The sequence below is a fragment of the Diaporthe citri genome, assembly GCF_014595645.1.
Source record: "Diaporthe citri strain NFHF-8-4 chromosome Unknown scaffold_5, whole genome shotgun sequence".
Lineage (NCBI taxonomy): Eukaryota > Fungi > Ascomycota > Sordariomycetes > Diaporthales > Diaporthaceae > Diaporthe > Diaporthe citri.
Genome location: NW_025064850.1, coordinates 3,807,135 through 3,834,241, shown reverse-complemented (window position 1 = coordinate 3,834,241; position 27,107 = coordinate 3,807,135). Strand labels below are relative to the sequence as shown.

At 41.6% G+C, this 27,107-nt stretch overlaps 3 protein-coding genes and 2 non-coding genes across 5 annotated transcripts; 2 read left to right on the top strand and 3 right to left on the bottom strand.

The window, feature by feature from the left end:
* The first annotated feature begins 2,924 nt into the window (after positions 1 to 2,924).
* INS49_011666 lies at positions 2,925 to 2,998 on the top strand. The gene has a single exon. It is a non-coding gene; the product is annotated as a tRNA-Asn (tRNA).
* Positions 2,999 to 3,211: 213 nt separating this feature from the next.
* Positions 3,212 to 3,285, bottom strand: INS49_011665. The gene has a single exon. It is a non-coding gene; the product is annotated as a tRNA-Asn (tRNA).
* A 12,083-nt stretch (positions 3,286 to 15,368) lies between these two features.
* On the bottom strand, positions 15,369 to 15,850 carry INS49_011664 (uncharacterized protein; the record flags this gene model as incomplete). The annotated part of the gene is made up of 2 exons (XM_043172377.1): positions 15,369 to 15,555; positions 15,753 to 15,850. 2 exons carry the CDS (start codon positions 15,848 to 15,850, stop codon positions 15,369 to 15,371), a joined length of 285 nt encoding a protein of 94 aa, XP_043024122.1.
* Positions 15,851 to 19,555: 3,705 nt separating this feature from the next.
* Positions 19,556 to 23,944, bottom strand: INS49_011663 (uncharacterized protein; the record flags this gene model as incomplete). The annotated part of the gene is made up of 9 exons (XM_043172376.1): positions 19,556 to 20,701; positions 21,147 to 21,233; positions 22,156 to 22,163; positions 23,037 to 23,145; positions 23,236 to 23,334; positions 23,387 to 23,502; positions 23,572 to 23,724; positions 23,795 to 23,858; positions 23,930 to 23,944. 9 exons carry the CDS (start codon positions 23,942 to 23,944, stop codon positions 19,556 to 19,558), a joined length of 1,797 nt encoding a protein of 598 aa, XP_043024121.1.
* A 2,078-nt stretch (positions 23,945 to 26,022) lies between these two features.
* Positions 26,023 to 26,982, top strand: INS49_011662 (uncharacterized protein; the record flags this gene model as incomplete). Its single annotated transcript, XM_043172375.1, has 2 exons — positions 26,023 to 26,125; positions 26,183 to 26,982. The coding sequence occupies 2 exons, from the start codon at positions 26,023 to 26,025 to the stop codon at positions 26,980 to 26,982; spliced, it is 903 nt and encodes a 300-aa protein (XP_043024120.1).
* Between the last annotated feature and the right edge of the window lie 125 nt (positions 26,983 to 27,107).

Below are 27,107 nucleotides of genomic sequence, written 5' to 3'. Positions count from 1 at the left end.
CTTTTACTTTTTCTTTGTCTGTTCCTCTTCTCTTGCGGTCGTAGACATACGAGCGAACTGGGAATATCCAGGTGCGCCAATTCACACATGTCGCACAACGGCTGTGGCCAACGCCACCCATATCCTGCTCCGTTGAGCAGCAACCGCTGACGCCAACGAGATCTCCAAGGCATACCGTGCTATCTAGGCCGGTTCCCAGGATCTTCATATCCGCTGGCGAGTATTCGCAGGGCCGGACAGAAACATGGCCCAGCAATGACGATTAGTTCGGTGAGTTACACGCAAACGCAAAAGTCCCCTCCCACCCCCGGTGCAGCCGCCAGGCAGAAACGCCACGGCTCGGAGCGAGAGAGAGGAGAGAGGGTTAAAAGGCGTCCAGTCCTGCATGAGGGGACTGGGACATGGTTGGAGGAGTCCCGCTGGAGTGCGAACGTGTCCGAGGAGCGAGGTAGGACTCGCTCACTGCGTTGTTTGAAGTTGCAGGCTCCGTGACGTCTGCGTAGATTAGACCATACAGACCACCTTCTCAGCCTCAATTCCTCTGGGTGGTGCTATTTCTAACCAGGAGCTGGCACCGTGGGCGTGGCTTTATTGGGCTCGAGGGGGGGCTTTCCAAGATTGGTCAGCTTTGCACTCTGCTTGCTGCCGGGGCTGGTCCTTTTTCTTCGAGGCCTGGTGGGCCGGAAGTGGGTAGTTGTAGGTCAGGTCAGGCGTGTCACAGCATCGATCGATCATTCAGATCGCGGGCTGTCCGGACGACGTTAGCTGCTGTGTGGACGCACGTCCACGTCTCCCTGCCATGTAAGCATCGGTGCTCTGTCATGGAGAAAGAGTTGCCTTGTTAGAGCATGCGAGGGTGGGACTGTGGTCGTGCGCGCCCCAGGTCTGACGGTGGACGCGAGTGAGAAGCGAGGGACCCCTCCTTCTCCATCCGCGTCGCGGATCGAGATAATCGACACCCAGCTGGTGGAAGTGGTGGGTACCCCTTCCCCACAGCAAGCAGGCAGGACTGTCTTGGGTCCTCGAGTCTTGCAAATGAAACTCAGATGTCTTGTGCAAATATATTGGTGTCCTTGATGCCGTTTCGCGGGGGCCTTCGGTCTGAAATTCACGATCCACCCGTGGAGGGCAGGGCAGGGAGGAGGAGAGGATAGCTTGTGTTGTGAACGGAATACGACAGTACACGGCGCAGTGTGGTACAACATGGTGGCAACCATATAGCCTGTGCTCCGCCCTTCCGCTGCGGAATGCCGTCGTCTACTGCAGCCTCGCGCCTGTCACGACCCAGTTCGTGGCAGACGGCAATGTGGAGATGGGGGGTGACGGAGCGATCCATGTTCGATGCGGGCGCTGACATGTCATTTTCGAACATGCGTTAATCCTGTCGTGGATTTGAGAGGGGTGGTACCGTGCCATCAACAATGGTGGCCGCACGTCTGTGTGTCAGGCCGAGTTGGGCCGGCGATCTGGGTTTTCGGGCCCTTCCGTGCCCTGTTTCTGATCAGCCAGGCATCACCGCAGGGTGCGACCCTGGTCACAATGCGTGCTTAAATCCTCACGAGGCTGTCACGGCAGCTTACACAATACAGACAGAGCTGTGGAGCCCTGCTGTGCCGCTTGGATGGCGGATTGTAGTATGCATGCCGTCTGCAATAGGGTATCCCGTGCAGTGCTCAAATCCCCGTCGTGCTGCTGCCGTCGCCGAGGGGAGGGAGACTATCGTATGACGGTCGGTGTCCTGAAGAAGTCCAGCAGTAGTCGACGCCGAGTGTGAGTAGGCACGCACCCACTTAGACTAGTTCCCCAGGATCCCCCAGAGACCCACTTGCCGAATGAATTGCAAGGTGAGCGGGCAGGGCCCCCCTGTCAATGGGGCAGTGTGCAGTGTGCATTCGAGTTTGGAGGGGGGGGGGGCGTGGAGGGCTGCAGTGGGAGTTTTTACACATTGCCTTTACCCTGCAACCTCTCTCCCCCAGCTCCTGTCATGCACATGTCATCCGCGGCGTTTCGAAAGGTCTGGCCTGGCCTGGTCTGGTCTGATCGTGTTTTGTACTGAACATGCTGTGAGTTGTTTCGTTTTGTTTCGTCCTGTTGCTCTGTCCCCCAAACGATTCTCGCCGGCCAGTCTGTGCGACCGACCGTTGGCTCCATGTCGGGAGTCCTTCATTGTCCTGCACTACACCTTCCCTCCCGGGACAATAAAGGCCGGACAAGACAATGCAGATCTATAGGAGTCATACCATACGGATGGGGAGGGGGAGTGGGTTTCGCAGCAGTCGTGAGTCACCTGCTCAGCTGCTCGACGAGCCCTCCGCGACGCGATGCCGTCGCCCAGTAGCAACGCCAGGAGCAACGCGGCCGAGAGGCCAAGCAGGCTGCAGACGCACGTCTACGGCTAATGGCAGCAGCTCCGGTACTGTGACAGTGACATTGTACCGTGCCATCCCACACCCACACTTCACACATTTATGCCAGTAGATGACACGCGATTGTGCATCAGGGCGAACCATCGGGGCGAACCACATTGTTCTGTGGCATCTCGTTGGACGCTCATTCGCACCACGGCAAAGAGGTCAAAGGAGCAGGGGACAAAGGGGCAAGTTTCGACGGACCCAAGTCAACAGAGGCCTTCTTCAGAGACAAGATCTGTTGCAGGCTATGGTGCCAGTCCTCTATTGCCAAGCCCACGCTACCTAGCCTCGCTCACAGCCACACCAGTAGATGCAAACTAAATGCAGCTTTCTGTCCAAAGCTTCACAATCCTTCCTGAGGAGCAGGTATTTTGGTTTCAATTACTTGGTATATTGCATGTAGGACAGGATATGCTTTGTAGTCTAGACAATCATGTTGATGATAATATTTGCATGGCTCCAACACTTTGAGCATCCTATATGATAAAGCTTTTTTCGGTCTGCTGCCACTAGTCTTCCGTGGCCTAATTGGCTAAGGCGTCCGACTGTTAATCGGGAGATTCCTGGTTCGATCCCAGGCGGAAGAGCTTTTTTTGCATCAATTAAGCTTTATACCTTAGTAAAAACTTATTTTTCTAAGAACCTTTTCTTTTTTTAAAAAAGAAAGGTTTACTTACTTAACTATTAGTATGCTTAAAAGGGTCCTTAAAGTCTTATTAAAAGTTAATAATTTATGGAGGAAAAAAATAAAAAACAAAAAAATTAACTACTGGGGAAGAATCCCTAGATAATGTGCTACACTCCCTCGGGTGGGCTCGAACCACCAACCTCTCGATTAACAGTCGAACGCGCTAGCCAATTGCGCCACAAGGGATTATGCTTTGCTTCATTGCCTACATGGCTGTCTAGGAGTTTTCTTAGTATAAGTAAGAAAGTATCACCTTTCATTTTATTATTTTTTTTAATAAAAAGCCTTAAAATATTTTAATAATTTTAATACTTTTATTATTAAAAGATTATTTATATTTATTTAATTTAAAAATAAATTATATAACGTTATATAATATTTTTACAAACTTGTAATTATAAATCACTTAATTGCTCATGATTTATAAGCTGAGATGGAGTTGGTTAAGCTTATGGATATTATTATGCAAGATTTGAAATCACTTAGCCATCTCTCAATAATAACGACGGGGTGTGGCATAACCGCATGATATTTCTATTAATAGGTTTCTCGTACATATGATAATCATATAAGAAGCAATTATATATTGGTATTATTCTATCTAAGTTTTAAAAGGCTACGTACCTTAAAAGGGATAACTAAAGTAGCCTTTTAAGTAATAAGAGTCATACTTATTAATACTTATAGTTTTTCTCTTCTTTTAATAAATATATACAATCCTTATTATAATTAGCCCCAAAATTATAATTCATTGCATATTAAGTATATATAATTTTTATTATAAGAAAGCATTATTAAAAAGGCTTAAAATCATAACTCATAAGTTTTAAAATAAGTCCTAGCAACCCTTACCATTACATTACCCTTTAAACTTACAACCTTCATTATTATATTATTCCTTAAATATTATATTCATTATTCTTAATACTTAGCTTTTAAGATCGCTTCTTTATAAAGATTATTAACTTTTATATAAAAGCCTTAATTTTAAATCTCTTCTTTATAAGGAAAGTTAATGCCTATAAAGCTAATACCAAACCCTTTAGCTTATATCCATTTTTATTACATACCTTTATAATATAAATATTATTATCTTTATCCTTACTTTTATTATTAAAACGCACTTAATATTGCTTTAAATTATTTTCCTTTAGCTATTTCTTATCCTTTTAAAACTAAGTATTGCAAGCAGCCTAATTATTTATTAAATTCTTTTCTTACTTTTTATTATTCTTTTTAATTTCCTTAATGATTATCTTTTACTTAAATTACTTAAGTAATAGCGCATATTTCTTAACAAGTCCCTTTATATATAAGCCTTATATATGCTTATTAATAATTTAATATAAAAAGTTTTAAAGCTAAGTTAATATAATAATTTAATTCTTTAATAACTAAATCTTTTTAATTTAATATATATAAAAGATACTTAGGATTAAAACTCTTATTAAGTTGTTTATTATGGAAATTATAATAATTTAGCATTTAAGATAGTAATCGCCTTAATAATTCTTATTATTAAAAATGCTATACAATCTTGCATTAAGAGTTTTAATGCTTTTAACATAAATGCATAGCTTTTTAACTATATTATTAAAAAATATTTACTTATCTTAATACTAAAAATTATTAATAATTTAAATAATAACTATTATAATAACGTTATTTAGGAAAAGTATTTTAATTTAAGCCATAGCTATAGCCTTTAGCTTATTAATTTTAATAATTCTATAAGAGTTAACCTTAATAAGCAACTTACTTTTTTTAATGCTTAGTATAAAAGTAAAGTTAAAGGCAATCTTTATAATCTTTATTAAGGTTTTATTAGCCTAATTTTAATTATCTTTATTATTAGCAATAATTAAATTACTATTAATATTAAGCAAATAAAAATCATTATTATTAACATCTTTATTAATATTCATTGAATAAGCAAGCGGATAAAAGTTATCATTATTAACATTGTTATGGGCTGGCCTTAAACTCGCAGAATAAAGGTACCCAAATGGAGTTAATATTCAAAGTGCAAAGGAAAAGGTTCACTCCCCATCTACACCCGCGCCGAAGCCTATTCTTATAAGGCCAAAGCCCGCTAACTAATCACTATAGGCACAAGCCCAAACCATAACATATCCCCTTTCCCCGGGTTGGAGCTGCAAAGGGGCCTTCCCAAGGGGTTAACTATATAACAAAAAATAAAGGAGGCACTGCTCCAATCGCAAATCAAACATCGCCTTTTACTTAGCCATTTAATTAACCTACAGCGCTTTAACTACGCCACTAAGCCGGCTTATATTATATATATATTTTTATCCTTTCTATACCCTATAATTTAATATGCTAGCCAAAGCAAGCTAATAAGAAACAATTATCCAAGCATAAGCCAGCAGCTAAGCTAACGGCATTCCTAAGATCCTTTAATCCATGCCTTTTATATAAGCTTCCTTACTTAAAGCCTTAAGGCCGCGAACTTATTATATAACTTATAATTAATTAGCGTTTAATTATAAATAATCTGCTTTATTAATGGAAAGTTCTTAAGCCCTAAAAGTTTCATAGCGCTAAACTAGCTAATACCAATTAGCCTGCTTTAAGCCTAAGCTGGCACTAAGCCGGCATTACTTTAAGCCCTACCCCATAGAAAAAAATTTACGCGCTAAAAACAACCTTAATTAAGCGCCTCCCCCTCATTAAGCCCAATTAATAACAGCTATACATAGGTTTTCCCGCGGCGATTTAAGTAATTACGCTTATAATAACTAAGCTAGCCATAAGCATAATACTTAACTCCCCCTGCCAAGACTGCTGTAATATTAATATTTATTGCTTTGCCATTTTAAGATTAAGTATTATCCTCCGCTATCATGGCGTTAAAAACGCCCTTATATCGCTACAAGGCAAAGCAAAATGCCTTAAATATCTTTAGCTACTCCTTGCGATTAAGTCTTAATCTTGCTAAGGCAGCAAGTTTATTAGCCATAAGTAGTATTTTATAGTTATTTAGCTAAGCTTAAGCCCTAGCTATATAAGAAAGCTAATTAAAATAAGTAAGAAAATCTGCCATTCCCTCCTCACGGCGTTATTGCAGCATAATTAAGCTAAGCTTGGCATGCCTTTACTTAAAAGGATCCTTAAATGCAAGGCAAACTCTTTTTAAGAAGCTCTCTGGCTGCCCCTTAAATATCTTTATAAAATTAATATAGGGTAGAAATTAATCACGGAAAGTTCTTAATTAGCTAAATATATAAAAGAACTAAGCCCCTTTGATATTAATTGCCTCCCTATTTATTACGAACTTAACTTTTATCTTTACTAGCTAAGTTGCTAAACTTTCCTAAGATAAGAGCTCCTTAGAATAGGAAAGGGCTTGGCAAACTGCCATTATTCCTTTTAAATCTTATTATACCGGGTTTTGTATAATTGCACTATAGGTTTATAATGCAAGAGGACTTTAAATATATATTATGAGCTGGCCTTAAACTTGCAAAATAAAGGTGCTTAAATAGAGTTAATATTTAGAGTGCAAAGGAAAAGGTTTACTCCCCGTTTATACCTATGCTAAAGCCTATTCTTATAAGGCTAAAGCCCGTTAACTAATCACTATAGGCACAAGCTCAAACCATAATAAACATCCTTATTAATATTTATTAAATAAGCATTATTAGCAATAACCTTGCCATAGGAATTAATAAAATTAATAAGCTTATCTTTATCCTTATTAGTTAAAATAATTTTAGCCCTTCTTATAGCCTTAGTAATAATTTTAATCTTTATTTTATTGCTTAATAGGAATATAGTTATAATATTTATTTTATTAATTAAGGTTATAATTACAATATTTATCTTATTAATTAAAGTTATAATTGCAAAGCTTATTTTATTAATTAGGGTTATAATTGCAAAGCTTATTTTATTAATTAGGGTTATAATTATAATGTTTACAGGGAAATCCTAATTTTAATTAAGGGTTGCGGTAGGGCTATCTCCAATGCTAGCTATATTAATGGCAGCCATGGTAATGATTATACTAAGTATGTTCTTAACGCGGGAAGTAAATGCAATATTTACTAAATAATTATTATCATCCTTATAAGGTATATTAATAAAAATATTAAACAACTCTTGTAAATCATTATTAATATTCTTTATTATAATAAAAAGGAAAAAGATTTTATAAGAATTTAGCAATTAAAATAAATATTTATAATGCAAAACTTTATAATTATTATACAATAATTATTAATTTATTCTTTAATTATAAGAAAAGTTAATAAGTTGCAAATAAATTTAATAAAAGTTAGTTTTAATATTACTATTAATAAATAGCAGCAAAAGGTAATAATAATAATAAAATTAACTTTAAAACAATAATTATTAATAATATTAATAATTATAAGGTTATCCTTATATATAATAAAGTATTAAAAAGATCTTAATTAAAATATAAAAGGTTAAAGTTTATATTAAGGGTTTAAGTTTAGGAAGTATAAGGTTTTATAGCTAGCGGCAATAAGGTTAAAAGGAAAAGAGTGCTAATAGCAAGTTACTCCTTCCTTAGCAAAAAGAGGCTACTTTAAATCTTTTAATTAACCCATTTACCTATATGCAAAGCTTATTATTATTAATAAGCTTTTATAATGCGGTATTTAAAGTTAATTTTATTATTATATTAATAGGGTTATCTTTCTTATTTATTTACCTTACTTTAATAATCTTTTTCATTTTATATAATTCTTGCAGTAATATAATATTAATTATAAAGCGCTTTTTCTTTATTATTCCTAGCTTTATAAGGTATTTATATAAGCTATATAAGTCCGTATAAATAATTAAGGGTATATCTAGTAATAAGAGTTATTTTATAACTATTTTAATTATTATAACTAAAGAAATTTTAATATTTACTTTATTTACCATGCTATAAATTTTGCTTATTAATATGCTTTAAGTAATATATTTATACTTTATTAATAATTAATAGAAAATATTGCCTATTATTATAAATCCCTTAATTTCTTTATAAGTTTTATTTATAAGAATAACAACATATCTAAGTTAAAATATTAAATCTTAGTTATTTATAAATAATCTATTTGTAAATATAAAAAGTTTCGCTATTTTAAGATTCAAGAGCATATACTTAATTCCTTGCATAGCGTTATTTATTTATTATAATAATTATATATTTAAGCTCTTATAATTTCCTGCCTTTAAGTTTTATATCTATATAGCTATTAAAAGATTATATAAAGCTTTTAATTAGCAAATTAAAGCTATATATGCTTTGCAAGCTCTTTATTTAAGGTATTTCTAAGGAGCATCTTTAATTATTGCATTAATAAGGGCAAGTTTATTAGCCTATCCCTTTTATTAAGTAATAATTAAGCTAGTAATGTCCATAATTATATAAGCTTCGTTATAATCCATTAGGTTTTTAAGCATTAACTCTTATTTTAATTTTCCTTATAATTTTATAGCTTTTATCTTAATCTCCTCCTTATCTTAAAATTTTAATATAAATAAAATTAATATATTATTTATTTATATGCCTACCATTTTAAAGGGTTATGCAAGCTTTATAATTATTAAGCAAGAATTATATATAAAGTAATTTATCTTAAGCTTTTATTAATAATATCTTTAATATATATTAAACTAATAAATACTAAATTTTGCTATGCTATATAAGGGTTAAATAATATAAATAATTATGCCTAAAGAGTATTTATTCTTTAATTCCTTTAATAGCTTTATAAAAATCATTTTATGCAATTTTAACTTTACTTAAGAATAGGCTTAAGTAATATCTTAAAGTATAAAAACCATGCCTTTTTTTTAAATTAATAAGGGGGTAAGTATAAAGATTATTTATTAGCTTATTCTTTAAATAATTAAGCTTTGCATTAAAATTAATCCCTTTTTATTATTATTATAACCTTAAATAATAAATTAAGATTTCTTATAAAGTTTTATAATTTTACCTTTTACCTTTTATATTATGCAAAACTTAAAGAAATAATATTTATTATATTGCTTTGCTAATCATTTCTTAATTTAAAAAACACCTTTAATAATAAAGTTATTAATTTCTATTTTATTAAACTCTTTAAATAATAAGCTTAATATTATAATAACTTTATTTTATTTTAATTTAATCGCTAAGTTATAGTTTTTATTTTCTTTTTTTAAAATATATAATATAATAATGTAATCTTTTATTTTTAATAATGGTAATTGCATAATAAGTTATATTTAAGGTTTTATAGCTAAGTCTTTTACTTATAAGAATTACATTTCCTTATTATTATCTTAATAATATAATTAAATAACTATTAACTTAAACATTATAGCTTTATTTAATATATTTAAGGTTATATTATAGCTATTTATGGCAATAACCTTATATAAACCCTTTTATCCCTCTTTCTCTCTCTATATATAAACTTTACATTATAATAAATATTTTATATTAAAGATAAATCTAATTTTAATATTTAATGCATTTTATACTTATTATTTAACTATAGTTTTTTATAATATCTTTATAGCCTTTAAAATAGCTTTTACTTATTTTTATATTAATAATAATAATAATAATTTATGTAATACTTATAAGTAAGCATTAAAAACTAAAAGCATAAGGATTAATTTATTTAGTTTAATAGTATTATTAATAGCTTTTATAGCTATTTATAAAATAATATTATTATTTATATTATTATGTATTTTAATATATAAGATTTTATATGCTTATTTAAGGGCTTAATAATATTTCTTAACTTTCTTAATAAATTAATATACCTTTATAAGGACCTATTTATATTTAATTCCCATTATTCATGCCTTTAAATAAAATTCTAAAAATATAAAGTTCATTCCTATATTATATTTAATAATATTTAATAATCCTTAATATATATTAATCCAAAGCATTTACAATATCTATTATGCAATCTTTGTAAATATAAATTTTAAGAATTTCGCTCCTTAAAAAGCAATAGCCCAGTTCATAACATAAAAGACCAAACATTTGCTTAAATATATTATATTAATCAAAATTTCATAATTAAATTCATAATCATTACATAACGTAAACTTAAAACGCTTAAACACAAGTTTACTTATTTAATAATAATAACATATCTTTTTAATCTTTGCTATTGCTTATTTATCAATATTTAAATTACCAGCTTTTTTAAGCATTTAATATAATTAATTTATTAATAAATATCCAAAGTAATAATAAAGTCTTCTTATTTTTATTTCTAAAAGGAAATATATAGCATTAATAATTTAATTTAGGAAAAACCATAAGTAACCCCATTTTCTAAGTATTAATATAATAATCATACCATTAAAGGAAACCATTTTATCTATAATATTATTATAATATACTTAAAGCCTATCTATATTTACTAAGCAAAGCAGAAATAAGGTTTATATATAAACAATATAAAAATCAATATAATTAACTAAAGTAAAAACTTCTACTATGCCAAGCAAATTAATAATTATCCCATTATTAAATTTAACTTTAGCTTTTCTTATAATAATTATATTAATTTAATACTTTAAGTCTTCTCATTATAATGCAAGAAATTACTTATATTTAGTTATAAATATTAATAATGCTCCTATATTTAGCAAAATTCCTTAAAAATAAGTTTAATTATATTTATTCTTTAAGATAAATTAACTAGCTATAATAATCATCTTTATTTAAAAAACATTATCTTCCGTAATTTAATATATAAATGCTTTATTAACTAGGAAATTAATATTTATATAATGGACCTCCTTATCAAGTCTTATCTTTATAATATAGGTATTATTATTGCAATTATTATCTTAATCCTATTTATCTTTATATTTATAAAATTTATCTTTATTATTTATTTTATATTCCTTAAATTTACTTAAAAAAGTATTAAAATTATTATTACAACCTTTATATTTATAATATATTAAGTAACTTCTTCTTATTAAATATTGCTTATTAGCTAAATATTTAGTTAATTAATATCCCTTTTTTTTATAAATATAATATCTTTTCTTTTAAAGTTATCCTCCTCCTTCTTTATAAGCATTATTACTTTAAGCTTTACAGCTAATGCTATAAAATCTTAACTACTTAAAGCTTAAATAGCTTAAATTTAATTAGCTAAATCTTTAATTTCCTTAAAACGCTTAAAATTGCAATTATTATCCTTTCCTTAGCTTTTAGCTATTATATTTATAATTAATATAATATTAATTTAAGATTTTATTTATAATATAAATTATAATTACGTAGTTAAGCTATATTTTTATTATAAATCTTAAATTTAAAAATAACTCTTTATATAATTAAGCTAGCTTAAAAAAAGCCATTTCTAGCTTAAAAACTCCTTTGCAAGCTTTAATTATTATTATTCTTAAGTTATCCTCTTTAATATAATCTTAGCTTAATGCTTATTAGCAAAGTTATAGCTTATTAAGCATTAAATATAAAACCTTATGCAAATCTTTATTTAAGTTTTATACTTTTATCTTTATAAACATTATTATTATTTAATTTATATAATAATGCTAATAATTAAAATTTATATTAAAATACATTTTAATTTTAAGGTATGTTATTATAAATATATTAATTTAATTTATAAAATAAAGATAGTAAGCCTTAATTTAATTTTTAAGCATTTAAAGAAAAACCATATAAAATTAACTTAACTAAATTTTAATATAATAATAAATATTAAAAAATATCTTTATTTTATTATTTAACAAATTATATAAATCCTTAATATACTTATAAAAGTTATTAAAAGTTTTTATAAATTATATTAACTTTATTAAATTTAAGCATTTATTAAAAATATATTATAAGGAAAGAGTTTTATATAAGTTATACTTCTTATTTAGCAAAGGCATTTTTAAAGCAACCTAAGGTTATGCTAAGTATAATATATATCTTTAATATAAGCTTTATTTTTATCTTTTTGCTAATAATAATAAGCCTTGCTAGCTATATTAATTTTTAATAAATTGCATTATTAAATCTAGGTTTTATAATTATATACTTAAAGCTAGCAGCAATAATAAATATTACCTTAAGGACTATCCTCTTAGCAACTATTATTATTTAAAGCTTGCTTATAATGCTTATAAGGGCTATGCTTATAATTATTATTTCTAAAGTTATATATAATATTTATTTATGCTTAATTTTAAGACTAATAAAGCATTATAAAGCTTATTATTAATTTATTTTAATCTTTCCTTAACTTAAGCTATAATAACTAATTATAATATTATAAGTTAATTATTACATTTTATATAAATGCCTTATATTTAAAGAAAGACTTTTAAGCATTATTAGCAAGAATTTAGCAATGCTTTAAATATTACCTATATTTACACTATATAATTCTTATAATAAATAATAAAAAGGTTATTATTATAAAGATTTTATTATATATAGCTTGCTAAAGTACTTGCTAAGTAAATAACTAGGTATTTTATTAATGCTCTTTATATAAGGGCTGTAAATCATAATTCTAAGTTAATATATTTATAATAAGCTAAGTTAATTAAAGTTTAAGCAAGCATTTTATTAACTATATACCCTTTAATAAAAGCTAATAGCTCCTTAGCATTATTAATTATGCTTATAGGTTTTTATAATAAATATTATAAGGAGTAAGCTATTAATAAAATAAATAATATTTAAAAGCAAGTTAATAATAATAATTTAATAATAAATAAGTTATAATTATTAAGAGAAAAAAGTTATTAATTCCTTTAAGCCTTAAAAGCTAGGGCTTTCTCCTATTATTAAGTCCTTTTATATTAGCTAAAAGCATAATATATAACTTACGCTTATTTATAATATAGCATTATATTAGCTTTAATAATTATAATAATTATAAGCTTTATTTATTTAATAATTGCAATAATTATAAGCTTTATTTATTTAATAAAATAAAGCTTTATTAAGTTTTGCTAAATCTTAAAAAGGATTTAAAAATAAGTTTATTTTTAATAAAGTCTTATATATAATAAATATATATTTCTTAAATAGCAATAAATATATATATAAATATTATAAGAAATGCTACTTAATTTATTTAATCTTTATAATATTTGCTTAGGGAGTTTAATAATATAGAAAGGCTTAAAGAAGCAATTATTACTATATAGCGCTTGTTAATAAGAAAAATATAATTTTTAGGTTAGGGAAATCCTTATAAGGTTACCTCTTTTACCTTATTAATCTATAATACCTATAACTACTAATCAATATTAATAGGTCTCTTATATATATAATAATCATATAGGAAGCAATTATATATTAATGTTATTCTATTTAAGTTCTAAGAGGCTACATGCCCCAAAGGGGATAACTAAAGTAGCCTTCCAAGTGACGAGGGTCGTACTTGCCAACAATTTCATCTCCGGGGCGACGTGGATTCTCAGTTTCGCGGATAAATGGTCTCTTGATTCATATCAGCAACGGCACTGGTGTCTGGAGGTCGAAACGGGCAAAGGGCTTGATGCTCTCGACAACTCAGGCTGCGGATTCTACTTTTGCCAGACGCGACCATTTCGCAGTGTGATTCGGCCAAAGCAGCGTCTTTGGGGAAAGATCAAGGATCTAGTTTACGCTCAAACTCAACTGGACACGAATATGCTCAATAAATGCCGGAGATGAGCACTTATCCTGTCATGAAATCGAGAACAGCACAGTTCACTTATCTCACATGTTCAGATGTCCCTTTACACGTGTGGCCAGGCCTATGGCCTAGCTGTGATAACGAGGCGCAGCCTCTCCACCCAGACTAGATGTAGACCATAGACTATAGACTTACGTTGTGATATGTGTGACTTGTACCGCCCGTACTTATATGCCAACGGGCAGAACACGCGATTTCTAGCAAGTACCATCAATATTACCAGCAATCAGCATAGATGGCTTTGCAGCGAGCCCAGGGCGAAAGACATGCAAAAAAAGGCCTCGAGAAGTGGTGGAAATAATTATTAAATATATCAAACTTACACAACAAGTCGGGTTTGCCGTCTTTGTATCCGGCTTCAGGCAGTGATGAGGGTACCCTTCGGGGTAGACAGCTTCAAGTCCCTAAAACAAATAAGCATCGCCCCACGGGGTTAGTGTCGGCTGTCGAGTATGGTATAAGCTCAAAGAGATTGTGGTCAATAGATCGATCTGGGGAATATACCCTCTGGGGAGACGGGAACAGCATCATTGACAGATTTCAAACCCATGAGTTGGCTAGCCCAGACACAGAGGAATATTTTGCTAATTTATTCTATTTTGCCCCATGCTTCTCCTCCGCGTGGTTCTCCTCCTCGTGGTTCTCCTCGTGGTTCTCCTCTCGGGAGAGCGATAGAATGGTTGTTCTTGCGCATGAAGAGGTGGTGCATACGGATGCGCATGCGCGCTGCCGTAGGACAAAGAACCGGTCAGAATTAACAGCCAGAATAAACAGCCAGAAGAACAAGCCAGACAGACGGTTGTTCTTGCGTAGGGTGAGGTGGTGCGCAGTGATGCGCATGCGCGCTGCCGTGGATCAGGGAACCACCCGGGACGAAGTCCACAAGGGGGTTGGCGAAGTGGCCCTTGTGCTGGTGCTTGGTCTCCGCTCCTGTGCGTTGCTTGTTGTTCGCGGCGAGGGTTCGAGGGCGTGAGTGGCGACATCGAGATGTGGCTTGGGAGTGTCGCCCTCTCGGTTGAGTGAGTATCAAGAAAGGCGAGGGCGTGGTTAGACCGTTGCATATAGCCGTCATAGGGACGCGTTGTGGTGCTGTGGCGGAGAATTCTGGGGACCGATAGCTACCTTAGTCTTGGCAGACTCTCCACCTTAGAAGGCACGTCTGGCGTTATATGTCTCAGACACGTTGTTGGTAGACATGTTGTTGGTAGACATGTTGTTGGTAGACATGTTATTGGTGGTTGTCTTGTTAACCTCTCGTGGCAGATGTCTTCTAGGTAGTTTGCTCCAACAGGTAGCGTATTGCCGGCGGGCATTATAGCTTTTGCGAAGGGCCGGGTTCGAAATGTGCTTTGTCTTGGAGGTTGGTGGTCTGTAGATGGCGTGATTCTGTTGTACATGGCTGACACCATGGTTCCGTCGGCCTGGTTGGCAAAGGATCTGTGGTGATTGATGTGGAGGTGTGCCGTCGCCTTCGAGGTTTCATACATTCTGTGCCTTGGGTTTTATGCCTTGGCTGATTCGTATTGGCTGCAGAGCGGGCCATGTCGAAATCATCTAGTCGCGTTTGGGTGAGTCGATGTTGGGTGCGTCGATGTTGGGTGCGTCGGTGTTGGGTGCGTCGGTGTTGGGTGCGTCGATGTTGGGTGCGTCGATGTTGGGTGCGTCGATAGGTCTGGTCGTTCCTGGATCTCTCCCCTGCAGCTCGGTGCCTCCTCCTCCTCTCCCACGTATTTCCCTCAGGCTACGCCTTTGCGTACCTCAAGTCCAACCCTCCTGATATCCGATGCTCATCACAACATAGCTTCCCATATTCACTTCACACCAACCTGCCTCACAGCAGCCCGCAGTATGCTGCATCCCACCGTTCCTGCCCTTTCCCCCTTCTCCCCTCGCAGCCCCTTTTTGCCTCCATCTTGCCGCCTTTACACGTCCACCTACTCCCTCACTCCCTTGTTCGCATCTCTCCGTGCCTCCATTTTCCCAATGAAGGTCTTCTCATGGTGGTCGTAACCTTCGTCGCCGCTGTTCACATCCATTCTCAAGTCCTGTCTCTCTTCCACGGTCTTCACCTAAGCGGCCACACCTTCAAGTCCCCTATGCCCTCCAAATTGTGCTCTTGGATTTCCCATCTGGCGCGGGGAGATGGAACTGGTGTTGCACGTTATCCGTTCGTCCAAGTTGCTGAGGTGAACTTTGTCAAACATCTCGTACTATAATTCATGTTGAGTTTGGTGCCCAGAATGAAACCTTCAACTTTCGACTTTCACATGCGTCCATCCTCAGCTTGCATTGATACCGCTGCACGCGCATTATGGATCTTGGGCTGGTTTCGAAGACAACCTGGGACCCGGTAAGGGAGCTCGGAACCGCACCCACGCCAGTCACACGCGCAAACCTCAAAAGGTCGGTCGCACCTTAGTTGATATGTTCCGGGCTGATAAGCGCATTCCATCAATAGGGTGCAACGTCTCGTAAACGCGGCTGCTGCATGAGCGGCAAGCGGAGCTTAGCCAAGCGTCTGCGAACCTGCCACGTGCACCTCGGTCGACAAAACATGGTCCAGCTTATTCGGACCAGTATAGGACTGGTTTAAGTAGTTCCGGGAACAGTGGCTTGGACAATCGGTTTGAGTTCGATGGGAAGGATGACGTCGGCAGACAGTGGGAAGGCCGAGTGGTTTTCGAAACCAGAAATGAGTTAGAAATAGTGGTCCTCGGTTTCCAGAGAAGGCGCTCGCTAGCGGTCGAAGGCAATGTGAGTCACGCTCAATGCCTGGCTGATTTCAAAGACGGTGACACAATCCGTAGATCCTATAGGGATTCTATTCATTTGCTTTCATTCCAAATCGTGGTGGCTCTTTGTAACTTTGCTCCTGGTTAAGTTAGCATTGATCGACAGGTAGAGACATGATCCTCACCGTGATGCTCATAGGTCGGCAAACGTGAGGAAGAAAGTGCGAGGGGCAAGTAATACTTGAAAGGAGGGATGAGCATGGCGGTCATGGTGGCTACCAGCGTCTGCATCGGCGAGACGAGTAACGGCGTTGACGTGGTCGCTCGTTCGTTGCGAACTGATCATACCGTTTCGGAATGGGCTGGGATAGCAAGCCTGATAGAGGTCCATAAGTAATCGCAACGTGTAACTGGCTGCGACAGCACCTGTTCTTGCCGGAACCGCTTTGTAGTAGCAGCTCTTCGGACTTTCGTGCATATTTCCGGGTGTTCTCGAACCTATCTCCTATCGAGATGGCCAAGGTCTTTGATTCTCCTCGACGGTAACAGTCACCTCCGGTCAGCACAGATATCCAGAACATTCCGCACCACTCCGCGTTGCTTGTGTCGTTGAAAAATTTCCCCGTCTGTGGTATAGTGTGAGCTCGTTGAAGAAGACTTGCCGGAAGATTGCGGTTTGAAGAACTCGGACGGGACGGTATTGGTGAGTCTCCATGGACCCAACGACCAGATTAAGCAGACTCTAGCCCTCCGAAGCGCCGTCTTGACGCTATCTTCAGCTGTGGCTTGTACCCGAATTATTCCTTGGTCGAGGATGAGAAGTTCGGCAGCGCTCACGAGTTCTACTCTTGGCGGATCCTCTGCGTGGCTCCTGGTTGCATGGTTGGGCTAGGGTATTACCCACAGCATTCGGTACGTCGTACTCGAATCGTTCCTGTCCTTCGTTTTTTGTTTTTTGTTTGCAGTCTTGTCTTTGCTTCATCCGATGTTGCTAACCGGCGATGAGCTCACAGCTCCGAGCGCTGTCCATGGAGTTGATTTGAGTCGCGGGAGTCTTGGGGCTACAGGTGCGGGCGACGCTAGCCTGAGAAGTGACTTTTGATCTCATCATCGTCGTATAAATCTGGGGAATGGCGGAGTCGCAGCTTGGTCTGTGCCAGGCCTGCTTGTGCAGTGGCTGGATTTCAGGTGTTTGTGTCTTCGCACTACGGTGACGCCGGCCGTGCAGCCAACGACAGCCACATTTTTGGTGTGTTTCGGCAGACTCCGTTCGGTCTTTACTGTTTTCGGTCCTCCACGTCGGCGGCAGCTACCCCACTTCTTGATTGCTTTCTCACGAAACGCGACGATTCCGTTCAATCGACTCCCCAGGCCCAGCTCCATCGTCTTCGCAATGCAACAAGATCATACCGCCGACAGGATAATTGATGGGGCGGCGAAAAGCGGAAATAGTCTCTGAATGTGACCTCGCGTCCGGCTTGCAGCGCCACTGGCATTAACGGGGCCAGGAAGAAGGCAAGTTCCCTCGTGCTCCGCCGGATGAATTGGGCTGTCAATGTCATTCGAGGAAGCTCCAGTCTTGGGAAGAGGGGTACATTCCGGTCGCTTTGGTTGTGTTTCGAATGAGGGGTGGGCTAACAACATACAGGAGATCGTCATTGGGCGCAGGCTTCGAGCCTTCACGGCGATGTACAATGGCCTGATCGAGTGGTCGCAGAGACGAGGCTGGCACACGCCGGATGAGGCAGATGTCTAAGCCCGTTGCAAAGGGCATTGTGTCGGCGGAGACATAGAGACGAATCGGCGAGCCATGGGCGGAAGTCGGTCAGCCAAAGAAAGGCAGAAGCGGCTGGGTTGAGAAGCAGCTCGCCAACACTCCAGCTGCAGCGCGCCGAGACACTGCGAGAGCCTTGAAGTGAATGAGGAGCTTGAGGAGGGCCTGTCAACAGTTCACTGTTATTCATGGACTCGTGCGCTCCCTTGCACGGCTCAGTTCCGACCTCTGGCTGGATGTCAACGTTAAAAGGCGGCGGCCGAATGCTACTATCACGTAAGTTCCTGTTAGACATCCTTGAGAACTCGATGTTCGACTAACACAGATTCAGTGGCTGTTTGCTTTCACGCTCGGTATTGCGCCGAGGCGGGAGTGTTCAGATGATGAAAATGGAATTCCGAGCCGGCACAATCCTTTCCAAGGAAAATGAGAAGAGCAGATGTTGTTGGTCAGTTACAAGACGAGGCAAGACTACTGAGCTATTGCATCGAAGGAGTCAGTCACGGCGTGCAATCAGCTTGACATTGCTCAAATCGAAGCTCGACCTTGCTTACCTTCCCGGCGGCGCATTTGTGGTGTCCTAGCTGCTGGAACAGGGTTCTGACCCGTAACAGCTGCTCTTCTTGAGTCAGAGTTCCGGATGGCTGAAGAGACGCATTGAAACCATGAATGATGACGGCCATCGAATAAGCAGAGGACATAGCCGTGCGAAGGTGCATCGACTCTGTGGGCCGGAGCCGAGGCTGAATGACGAAGCACGGCGTTCGCCCCAGTGTCCGCGTGGGTGCAGGGAGGCCGAGGCTGAATGACGAAGCACGGCGCTGGGCATCATCCCGGGTGGGGGACGACGCCCAAACCCCCAGCCAGCTCACGCTAGCCGGAAGCTGCCTTCGCAACGTCTCCTCAACCACACGTAGTGTGGGAAGTGACATCGCATTTGCTAATATACTCTCATTCTTGTCACTCGACCGTACGGAAGAGAAGCAGCACTCTTCGACCACCGGGAGGAGCGTACGCAGATGCAACACTCTTCGACCAGCAGGAAGGGACGCCGCGAATGCCCAGCAAATAATAATACGTCCAATCGAAACAGCACCCTTCGACCACCGGGAGGAGCGTACGCAGATGCAACACTCTTCGACCGGCAGGAGGGGACGCTGTGTGTTGAGCAATAACCAATCTCCTTTGACATTCTTCAACCAGACAAGTCTGGGAAGACCGTTATGGAGAGTCTTTCAGACTGTGTTATCGGCTGATGTGGGACGAACATACACCTCCGATCCGGAGATCATCTTCGGCGCACACTCTCCCGCCAGCAGCACGCCTTCTCCCCTGGTCTCACCGACGGCTGGCTGGATGCCACGCCCCTCGGTAAAGTCTCGAGCGTGTAATAGGTGGTGCAAGGCCCGCCCCCATTGAACACTGTCGCGAGAAAACCAACGGACATTCCCGTCGACCGGGATAAATTCTCTTGCAATCTGGAGCCCTTGCTGATTGCTCTGTCTGTTGCAGCCCGGACACTGGGTGTATGCTGCCAGATACACCCGGCAGGCGAGACTCGTCATCTCATCGGGCACATAATAATATGGGTTCACATCAAGTCGAGGATACCCACAAGCGATGCAAGCAACCTCGAGAGGTACCGCATCACTTGTCAATCCTCGCTTGCGCTTTGTGTTCCCGCGTTTGATAATCGCATATTTGTCCTCCTCGCTGGCCTCAGCGGCTGCTATGGGTCGTTCGATCGAACCAGGCGTGGTGGAGGAGGTCTCTTGAAATCGGATCTGCTCATCAGTGCGAGCTAGACCGGCGAGCTGAGCAACAAGGCCCAGCTGCCGATCGTATGCCCGGCCTTTGGCAATATCCTCACTGCGACCGAGATACTCGGGGTGCCAGACAAACAGGACAAGCCGTTCGACCCGAGAGTAGGTCTCGTCTTCTTCAGGGTACAGCATCCACAGAGAGATCTCGTCGTAGTCACCCCACAACTTGATCTCCCCTAGCCGATTACCCCATTTCTCTCTGAAGAGGGTTTCATTCTGCTTACCGAAAAAGACAACCACTTTCGCAGTTGCTGTCTGGAGGCAGAGCTCTAACCATTCAAGATGGTGGTTGAAAAGAGCGGGTTCAGCATGCTTGCGCGGCTGAAAGCGCTCGCCACTCTTGGTCGTTGTATTTCTTCGGCGACAAAAAGTGTCAAGCCAAAGAGTATTGTCGGCATTGAAGCCCGAGCCTGCAAGCCGCGTAATACTACGGTTGCTTATGTCGAAGACTTCGCCGTTGTTCGAATGCTTGGTCTGAAACGTTGGGTAGTGCAGTACAAAGCACAGCTCGGATCCAAGCGAACCGGCCGGCGAGACAAGATGCTCTGGCTTCAAGCCCTGTACTGCACTCTTAGAAGGCTCTGACGCTCGAAAAGCCTCCCAATCAAGCCCCAACGCTGTATCATCAACAGCACGCCTTTCCTTATTCAGTTACGAGAGAAGCTGGCACGTCGTTATTAGCAAGAACACGTAACTGCGCAGTTGGGAACAACGACAAGATGCTAAGCCATTGGGGCTGCCATAGATGCAAAGTGATCACCTTGGAGACACTCGACATGGAAGACAGGAAGCACGACCCTGAGCACGAGGGAGCTGGGAGACACTCGACATGGACGACAGGAAGCGCGACCCCAAGCACGAGAGAGCTTGGGATGAGCCGTTCGACTTGAGAGCTCGAAACGCTTGGCCGGCACAATAACGGCGGACGACCACAAATACCATGACATTGATGGGGACGAAATTGCATACAGACGAAACAAAAAGAAATATCCCCGAGACTTACCCTCCGATGACGATTCAGCTTTGCCTTCTGCGTTGTCCCCATTGCCTCGAAGGACTCCGGGGCGCAGGGCAGCTGGAAGTCATTGAACTGCAGGGAGAAAGACATTTTCAAACTTGTTCAATCGGGAATTCGAGCTTTCAACCAATTGAATAATTTTGAGCGCTGCTGGTCTTCATGTGTCGGGCGTCTGGTCAGAGAGGACATCATGGAAATCCTCGGACAGCACCTTGGGACAATTCCTGCAGTGCAGCAGACGCTCCTTCCGTGGAAGGTGCGCACCTGCCATCGCAGTCTGGAGAGGTACGCTCATGCTGCCTGTTGGGGAAGGGGCGCTCCTTCCTCAGCACGACAGCAGCTCAAGTTTGCGAGGCTGCCCGGCCAATCGATATTTGAGAGCCTCGACATTACAAAAATCTCAAATGACCGTGATGAGATATTGGGCAAGACCCAGAGAGGCCTAATATAGTGAGTCCACAGTGCCGAGGTGTGGTAGTGACATGAGAGCTTGCATACCTTACCATTGGCCAGACGGGTACAGAGAACTTTCTCATACCAAATGTGCAATGGACTCAAATTTGATTCGGGCTTGTGTCGGATAGTACAGCAGTATGCCATTCCTAAGTCCTGAGCAGAGTGCACAGGACGACTCGGAGGGCCAACCCGCAAGAACGAATAGGTTCCTCACCAAGGAATCACTCTCCAATGGTTCAAACCAGGACACTACTTCCACATGGTTAGAGTCAAGAGCTCGTGGTAATCTGCCGCTCATCCATTCTGATCATCATGCAAAGACATTCCGGACCGGACATGCTGCTCGGCCAGACATCAGATCGCATTGCCCCTCTTCTAGCCACGGCCACCGGTGCGGAGAGGCCGGCGATGTTCGTGTCGGTGGCAGCTGTGCTCAAACTTAAGCTCCGGGTTTCGTCACGTTCAACTTCTCAACCGCGCGTTGGGGAAACATCCATGTTTTCTTTACCAACATGTGCGCAGGCCAACTTCCAGCAACAAGGGCGCCTCTTATTCTTGTGTCAGTGTCACAGTGGGGTCTGAAGAGAATCCAAATCACGAATGTAACGCAGATCGGAAGACCAAGGGTTGCTACCAGGACGAGTCAAGAATTGTGATGCATTGGTCACATCTGCACCTGGATGACACTCTTACACAGAGCTTGCGTCGTTCGAGGACTCTGCCTTAATGGATTTGCTACCCTTCAGGGGTTAAGTTACAGAGGTGTGGCCATGGTAATACGGAATCAACGAAACTATCCTCAGCGGTTCATCCTCCTAAGAAAAATCATTTGAAGAGAGCCCAGAAGGTGTATGAACGAGGTTTGACATGCCCGTCACCAGAGGTGGTATCCCCACGACTTGCAAGGATATCGGACACGAGGCTGATGAGAAACCAGATCTTACATCAACCCACCGGACACGGAGCCGTCCGATGGCTCTGAAGTCTCGCAATTGCTGTTTGTTCCCCCTCTCCGCCCAATTTGGGACTTGGATAACATACCCTTCCCGGCATTCTAGTACGTGATATGGTACCAGTGTTATGTGCCTCGACGGCCGATCGATCAAGGGCAGGTCATGGTATTTCTGCGTAGCACATGAACCATTCTCAGTACGACGAGTCAAATTTCAAGGCAGCGAGCGTGCATATGCTCGGATGCTCGCTTCCTTGCTACAACATGTTCACAGACATGCTGATGGGAAACATTTCACGGCGGGGGTGAGACTTTGCAGCAGAGACAACGAAAGTATCGTTCATTATTATTATTATTATTATTTAAAAAAAAAAACTATTAAGAAGGGGGGGGCGCTCCTTCATCCTCGTCCTCTTCCTATGATGATCAGATGAGGATATACAAGAGACCAAAGGATATTAACTTACACTCCTGCATGGTGTCGACAGTGGTGGTGTCGACGGGGGCGGCCGCACCAGCACCACCACCACCACCGCAGTCGCCGTCGCCGCCGCCGTCGCCCTTGCCCTTCTTGGACTATGAGGAGTTAGCATCTGCTGCTTGATTCCGGAGAGACAATGGCTTGATGAGGGAATGGGTCAGAGGACAAGCAGCATGAGGACTCACGCGGGACTTCTTCTTGTTCTTGTTCTTGTTCTTCTTCTCGTCCTCGTCCTCGTCCTCGTCCTCGTCGCCGTCGCCGTCGCCGTCGCCGGCGCCGGCCTTCTGAAGCATAATTAGCTTGTTGGTCATTCATATGCCAGCTGGTGTTACTTACTCTCTTGGTGCCTGCAACGGGCGGCGGCGGGGGAGCCCGAGCCCCGAGGAAGGCGCGGGTCAGGGCCAGCGCCTGCCGCGCCGGCAGGCCCACCGGGAGACTCATCGTCGCGCCATCTGGGCGCGTGAGAACAGCTGATTTGTCAGCAGCTTGCATTTATACGCCAATGTAGGGTTATATAAGACCTACTGGGGGCGGCGCTGGGGGCGCGGGCGCGGGCACGGCGGCGGCAGGCTCGGCAGCGGCAGCGGCGGTGCTGTTGCTGTTGCTGTTGCTGTTGCTGTTGCTGTTGCTGGTGCTGGAGCTGGCGGCGGCGGCGCCATCGCGGGGTTCTCGTCCTATATACCATTAGTTATATGGTCTGTTGGGATAGTGGCCGGTTGGGATATTGTGTATTGGCCAGTGGACGAGTGTCCGGGAACAGTGTCTGAGGAAAGTTCCATGGGAACACCACAGAGCAGGTATCTTGTTTCTGTGAAGCCGGATCTGTACCGGCCGGATTGGATACGACGGTGTGTTGTGGGCATAAGAAGGAAGACATACAATATTGTCAGACATTGTGGTCTACATTACAAGTTAGTAAAATCCATTTATTTACGACGAAGGAGTTGCTTACAGGCAGTGGAAGATCTCGTGAGAACTGGAACGGAAACAATGTTAGCATGCGTGTTCACCACAAAGTGAGGGGATGCCACTTGGATGCCCTTTTTCACAGACGGCTGTGTCTGAGAGGGATCACTCGAAAGGAAATCATCGAGTCGTTGTGAAATCAACTGCAAGGGTGGAAGGAGGGGGCAATGGGTACATACGGTGACGATGTGACGAGCCTGAAGGAAGGAAGCGACTGGCAGGCGCGCCGAGATGCGACTTGATGCTGCAGCCGACGCGCATGCTTACCTCAGCTCACACCACTACATCACCTAACCTCAACACTTCCAGAGCAGATTGTGGTCTATGCTGAGATAGTGCCTTCACAGTCTCTCTTCCATCAAATGATTTAATACACGGTTTTAATCAACACTGCATCTGGAGAAGCACGCCTGAATTAGATTTCTGCTTCTCTGAGCCCACTGCTCATTGGAACTCTGCTGAACATAACCCAGTGTTCTGTCTTTTCCACACCTTGCAGTTCAACACTGTGGACAGGACTCCTGCCTCCGTTACTACCTATGAACCTCCTGCGAACCTCCTGCGAACCATTGAATACGAGCGATTGGGATGCCAAGCACTTGATAATCACAAATCAGTGTAGACCAACACTGTGCCAATCTGCTGCAAAAATATCTGGTAGTGATGCTGTGGGAAGCAGGGTGCTGGAAAGAATGAGCAGGTTGGGTGCTTCTAGCCCGTATAAACCACTCTCCCTGCACCACAATCACCATGGCCGGAAGATGATACCTACGGTCCTTTAGCTCAGTGGTAAAGTGCTCGAACAAAGTGCATCTTCGTTGTTGCCCATGCCCGTGGGCGCGGGACGCAGGACGTGAGAGGTCATTGATTCAATCCCAACAGGGTTCGTAATTCTTCTTTTGCTAGTTATGCCCTTCGAGCCTCAGAGGACGTGTCTACCTAGGTACTTACTGCTAGCTTATGCCCACACTGCCACACAGGGGGTGCACTGCACACACTCTCGGGGTGGCAGATCCTAGACTGGTTGCCTTACATACCTAGGTACCTAGGTATTGATACTTCAAGTAGCGCTGGCAGCTTGCGCCATATGAGTAGCGCAGGATGCAAGTGCAAGGGACAAGCCACCGCCCGTTGGCACTCCACCCACCCAGCATCGCGGTAGCGGTATCACACGCACACCACCTTTGCTCCGATCCGTCTCTGCCTTGCTGCGCAGTGCTGTAAGGCAGCCTTCGAGTCACCTAGTTTCTTTAATCCACTTCGCAGGACCCCCTGCCCGCATGGTGTCGTCAATGTGCTAGTTCGCATTGCTGTGTCACTTGAGCCCCCGAGGCAGCAGGCAGTCATGGCTGGCTCCGGAGGCAGGTACCTGGGGATGTACCTGGGTAGTAGCGCAGGTGGGCAACCGTGAGGCTCATTGATTCTCTGACCGTGCCTCTGCCCCCCCTCCACCCGGTGCCTCCCTCCATTGGGAAACAAATGCACTTCTCCTCCGTGGCAAGGCATTTTTCTTGTTCTCGGGCCTTCTTCCCTTCTCGCTTCATTGTCCATTACTGAGCCTGTTTGGAATTGTCTCGAGAACCTTCCGAAATCCATTTCCTTGCAAGGGAGACTCGGTGGTTTCGGCCCTCCTTATTATATCCCCATCCCACCCCGTCCATCCACACCCATCCAGCCCCGGTTGGGCTCTGACTACCCCTGGTTTTTAACCACCTTCCTTGCAGCCTAATGCTCCCACTAAGACGGCGTATTACCCACAGCCTTGTCTAACCTGAGCTCCGGCACTGCCCAATTCGCCCGATTTAAATACTCTCCTCGCCTCGCCTTCTCTCGATTCTTCTTAGATTGGGCACTCGTGCAGTTTTCTCCGGTACTTTGGCCAAATCAACGTGGGACACGTGCTGAATTCCTTCAGTGTTCCTGCATCGTCTCCTCGCCCAGGTCGCCAGCCCTGGCACAAGCAGACGGCCAACCCATATCAAACAATCCGGCCTCGCCCCGGCACCATGCCGAGCGACAGTTCGCGCAAGACTGTCAGGTTCGGTGAGGACACCACCTCCCGCAGTGGGTCCTCCCGTTCCTCGACCTCGAGGAGTGATTCAGGCGCTGGTTCGTCGACCACGAGTTCAAACTACTCAGGGACAGCATATCCTGATCATTACACAGACCCACTGTATGAGCAGCAGGCTCTAAAGCAGGCGCTGGAAGCGACCGTGAATCAGGTCGACGAGTGGAAGGCGAAAGCCCTGGATATCGAAAGACAACTCACCAAGAAACTCAGACAGGCTGACGCCAACCTGCAAGCCGTGAACAGTCGATGCGACAACCTGGAGGATGAGAAGAAAGATCTCCAGCACGAGAGGAAGAAGCTCAGGGAGGCCAACAAAGGTCTGGAGGCCCGTCTCACAGCACTACAGGACGAGAATGAGGACCTTCGAACCAACAACGACAGGCTCCACAAGAAGCTCCGGGACCACGAGAGCCAGCCTGCCACAACACCCTCTCCCAAGAGCGGCAAGCTGCACCGGAGCGAGAGCAAGCGGTCCAAGGAGTCGGATGTCGACCAGCAGAAAGACCGCCTCAAGGGCCGCTTCGAACGCAGCGAGACCTCGAGCGATGGAAGCTGCTCCAGGCGGTCAAGTTCCAAGGCCCCCAGAAGCAGTCGCCGCATGAGCCATGTCTCCTACTCCGACAGACCATATGTTGAGCCCCTTGGCCCCCCTGCTGCACGGCCCACCGTCACAATACCGACATCGCCGAGTGTGGTCAGCCCCGGACGCCGTTTCGACGGGCCTATCGCGATGTCCAAGACTGGCCAGCCAGCAATGTCTCATTACCAGGACCCGGCCTACTCCTCGACGCCTCGCAGTGCCGGCATGGAGCGGCCCACTGTCATTTACCAGTACGACGGGGCTATGTCTCCAACCGCCTTCGAGAATGGGAACTATTACCCTCACCCTCTATAATCGCAACACAGCGACATCCACGCGGCGATGCTTCCTTGCTCTCTCCAGGGAGGGAGCCCCGAGGCTCACCGAGCAGCGTGGATCCTTCGTGATCCTTCAGCTGGAGCGCCACCTTGATCACCCCC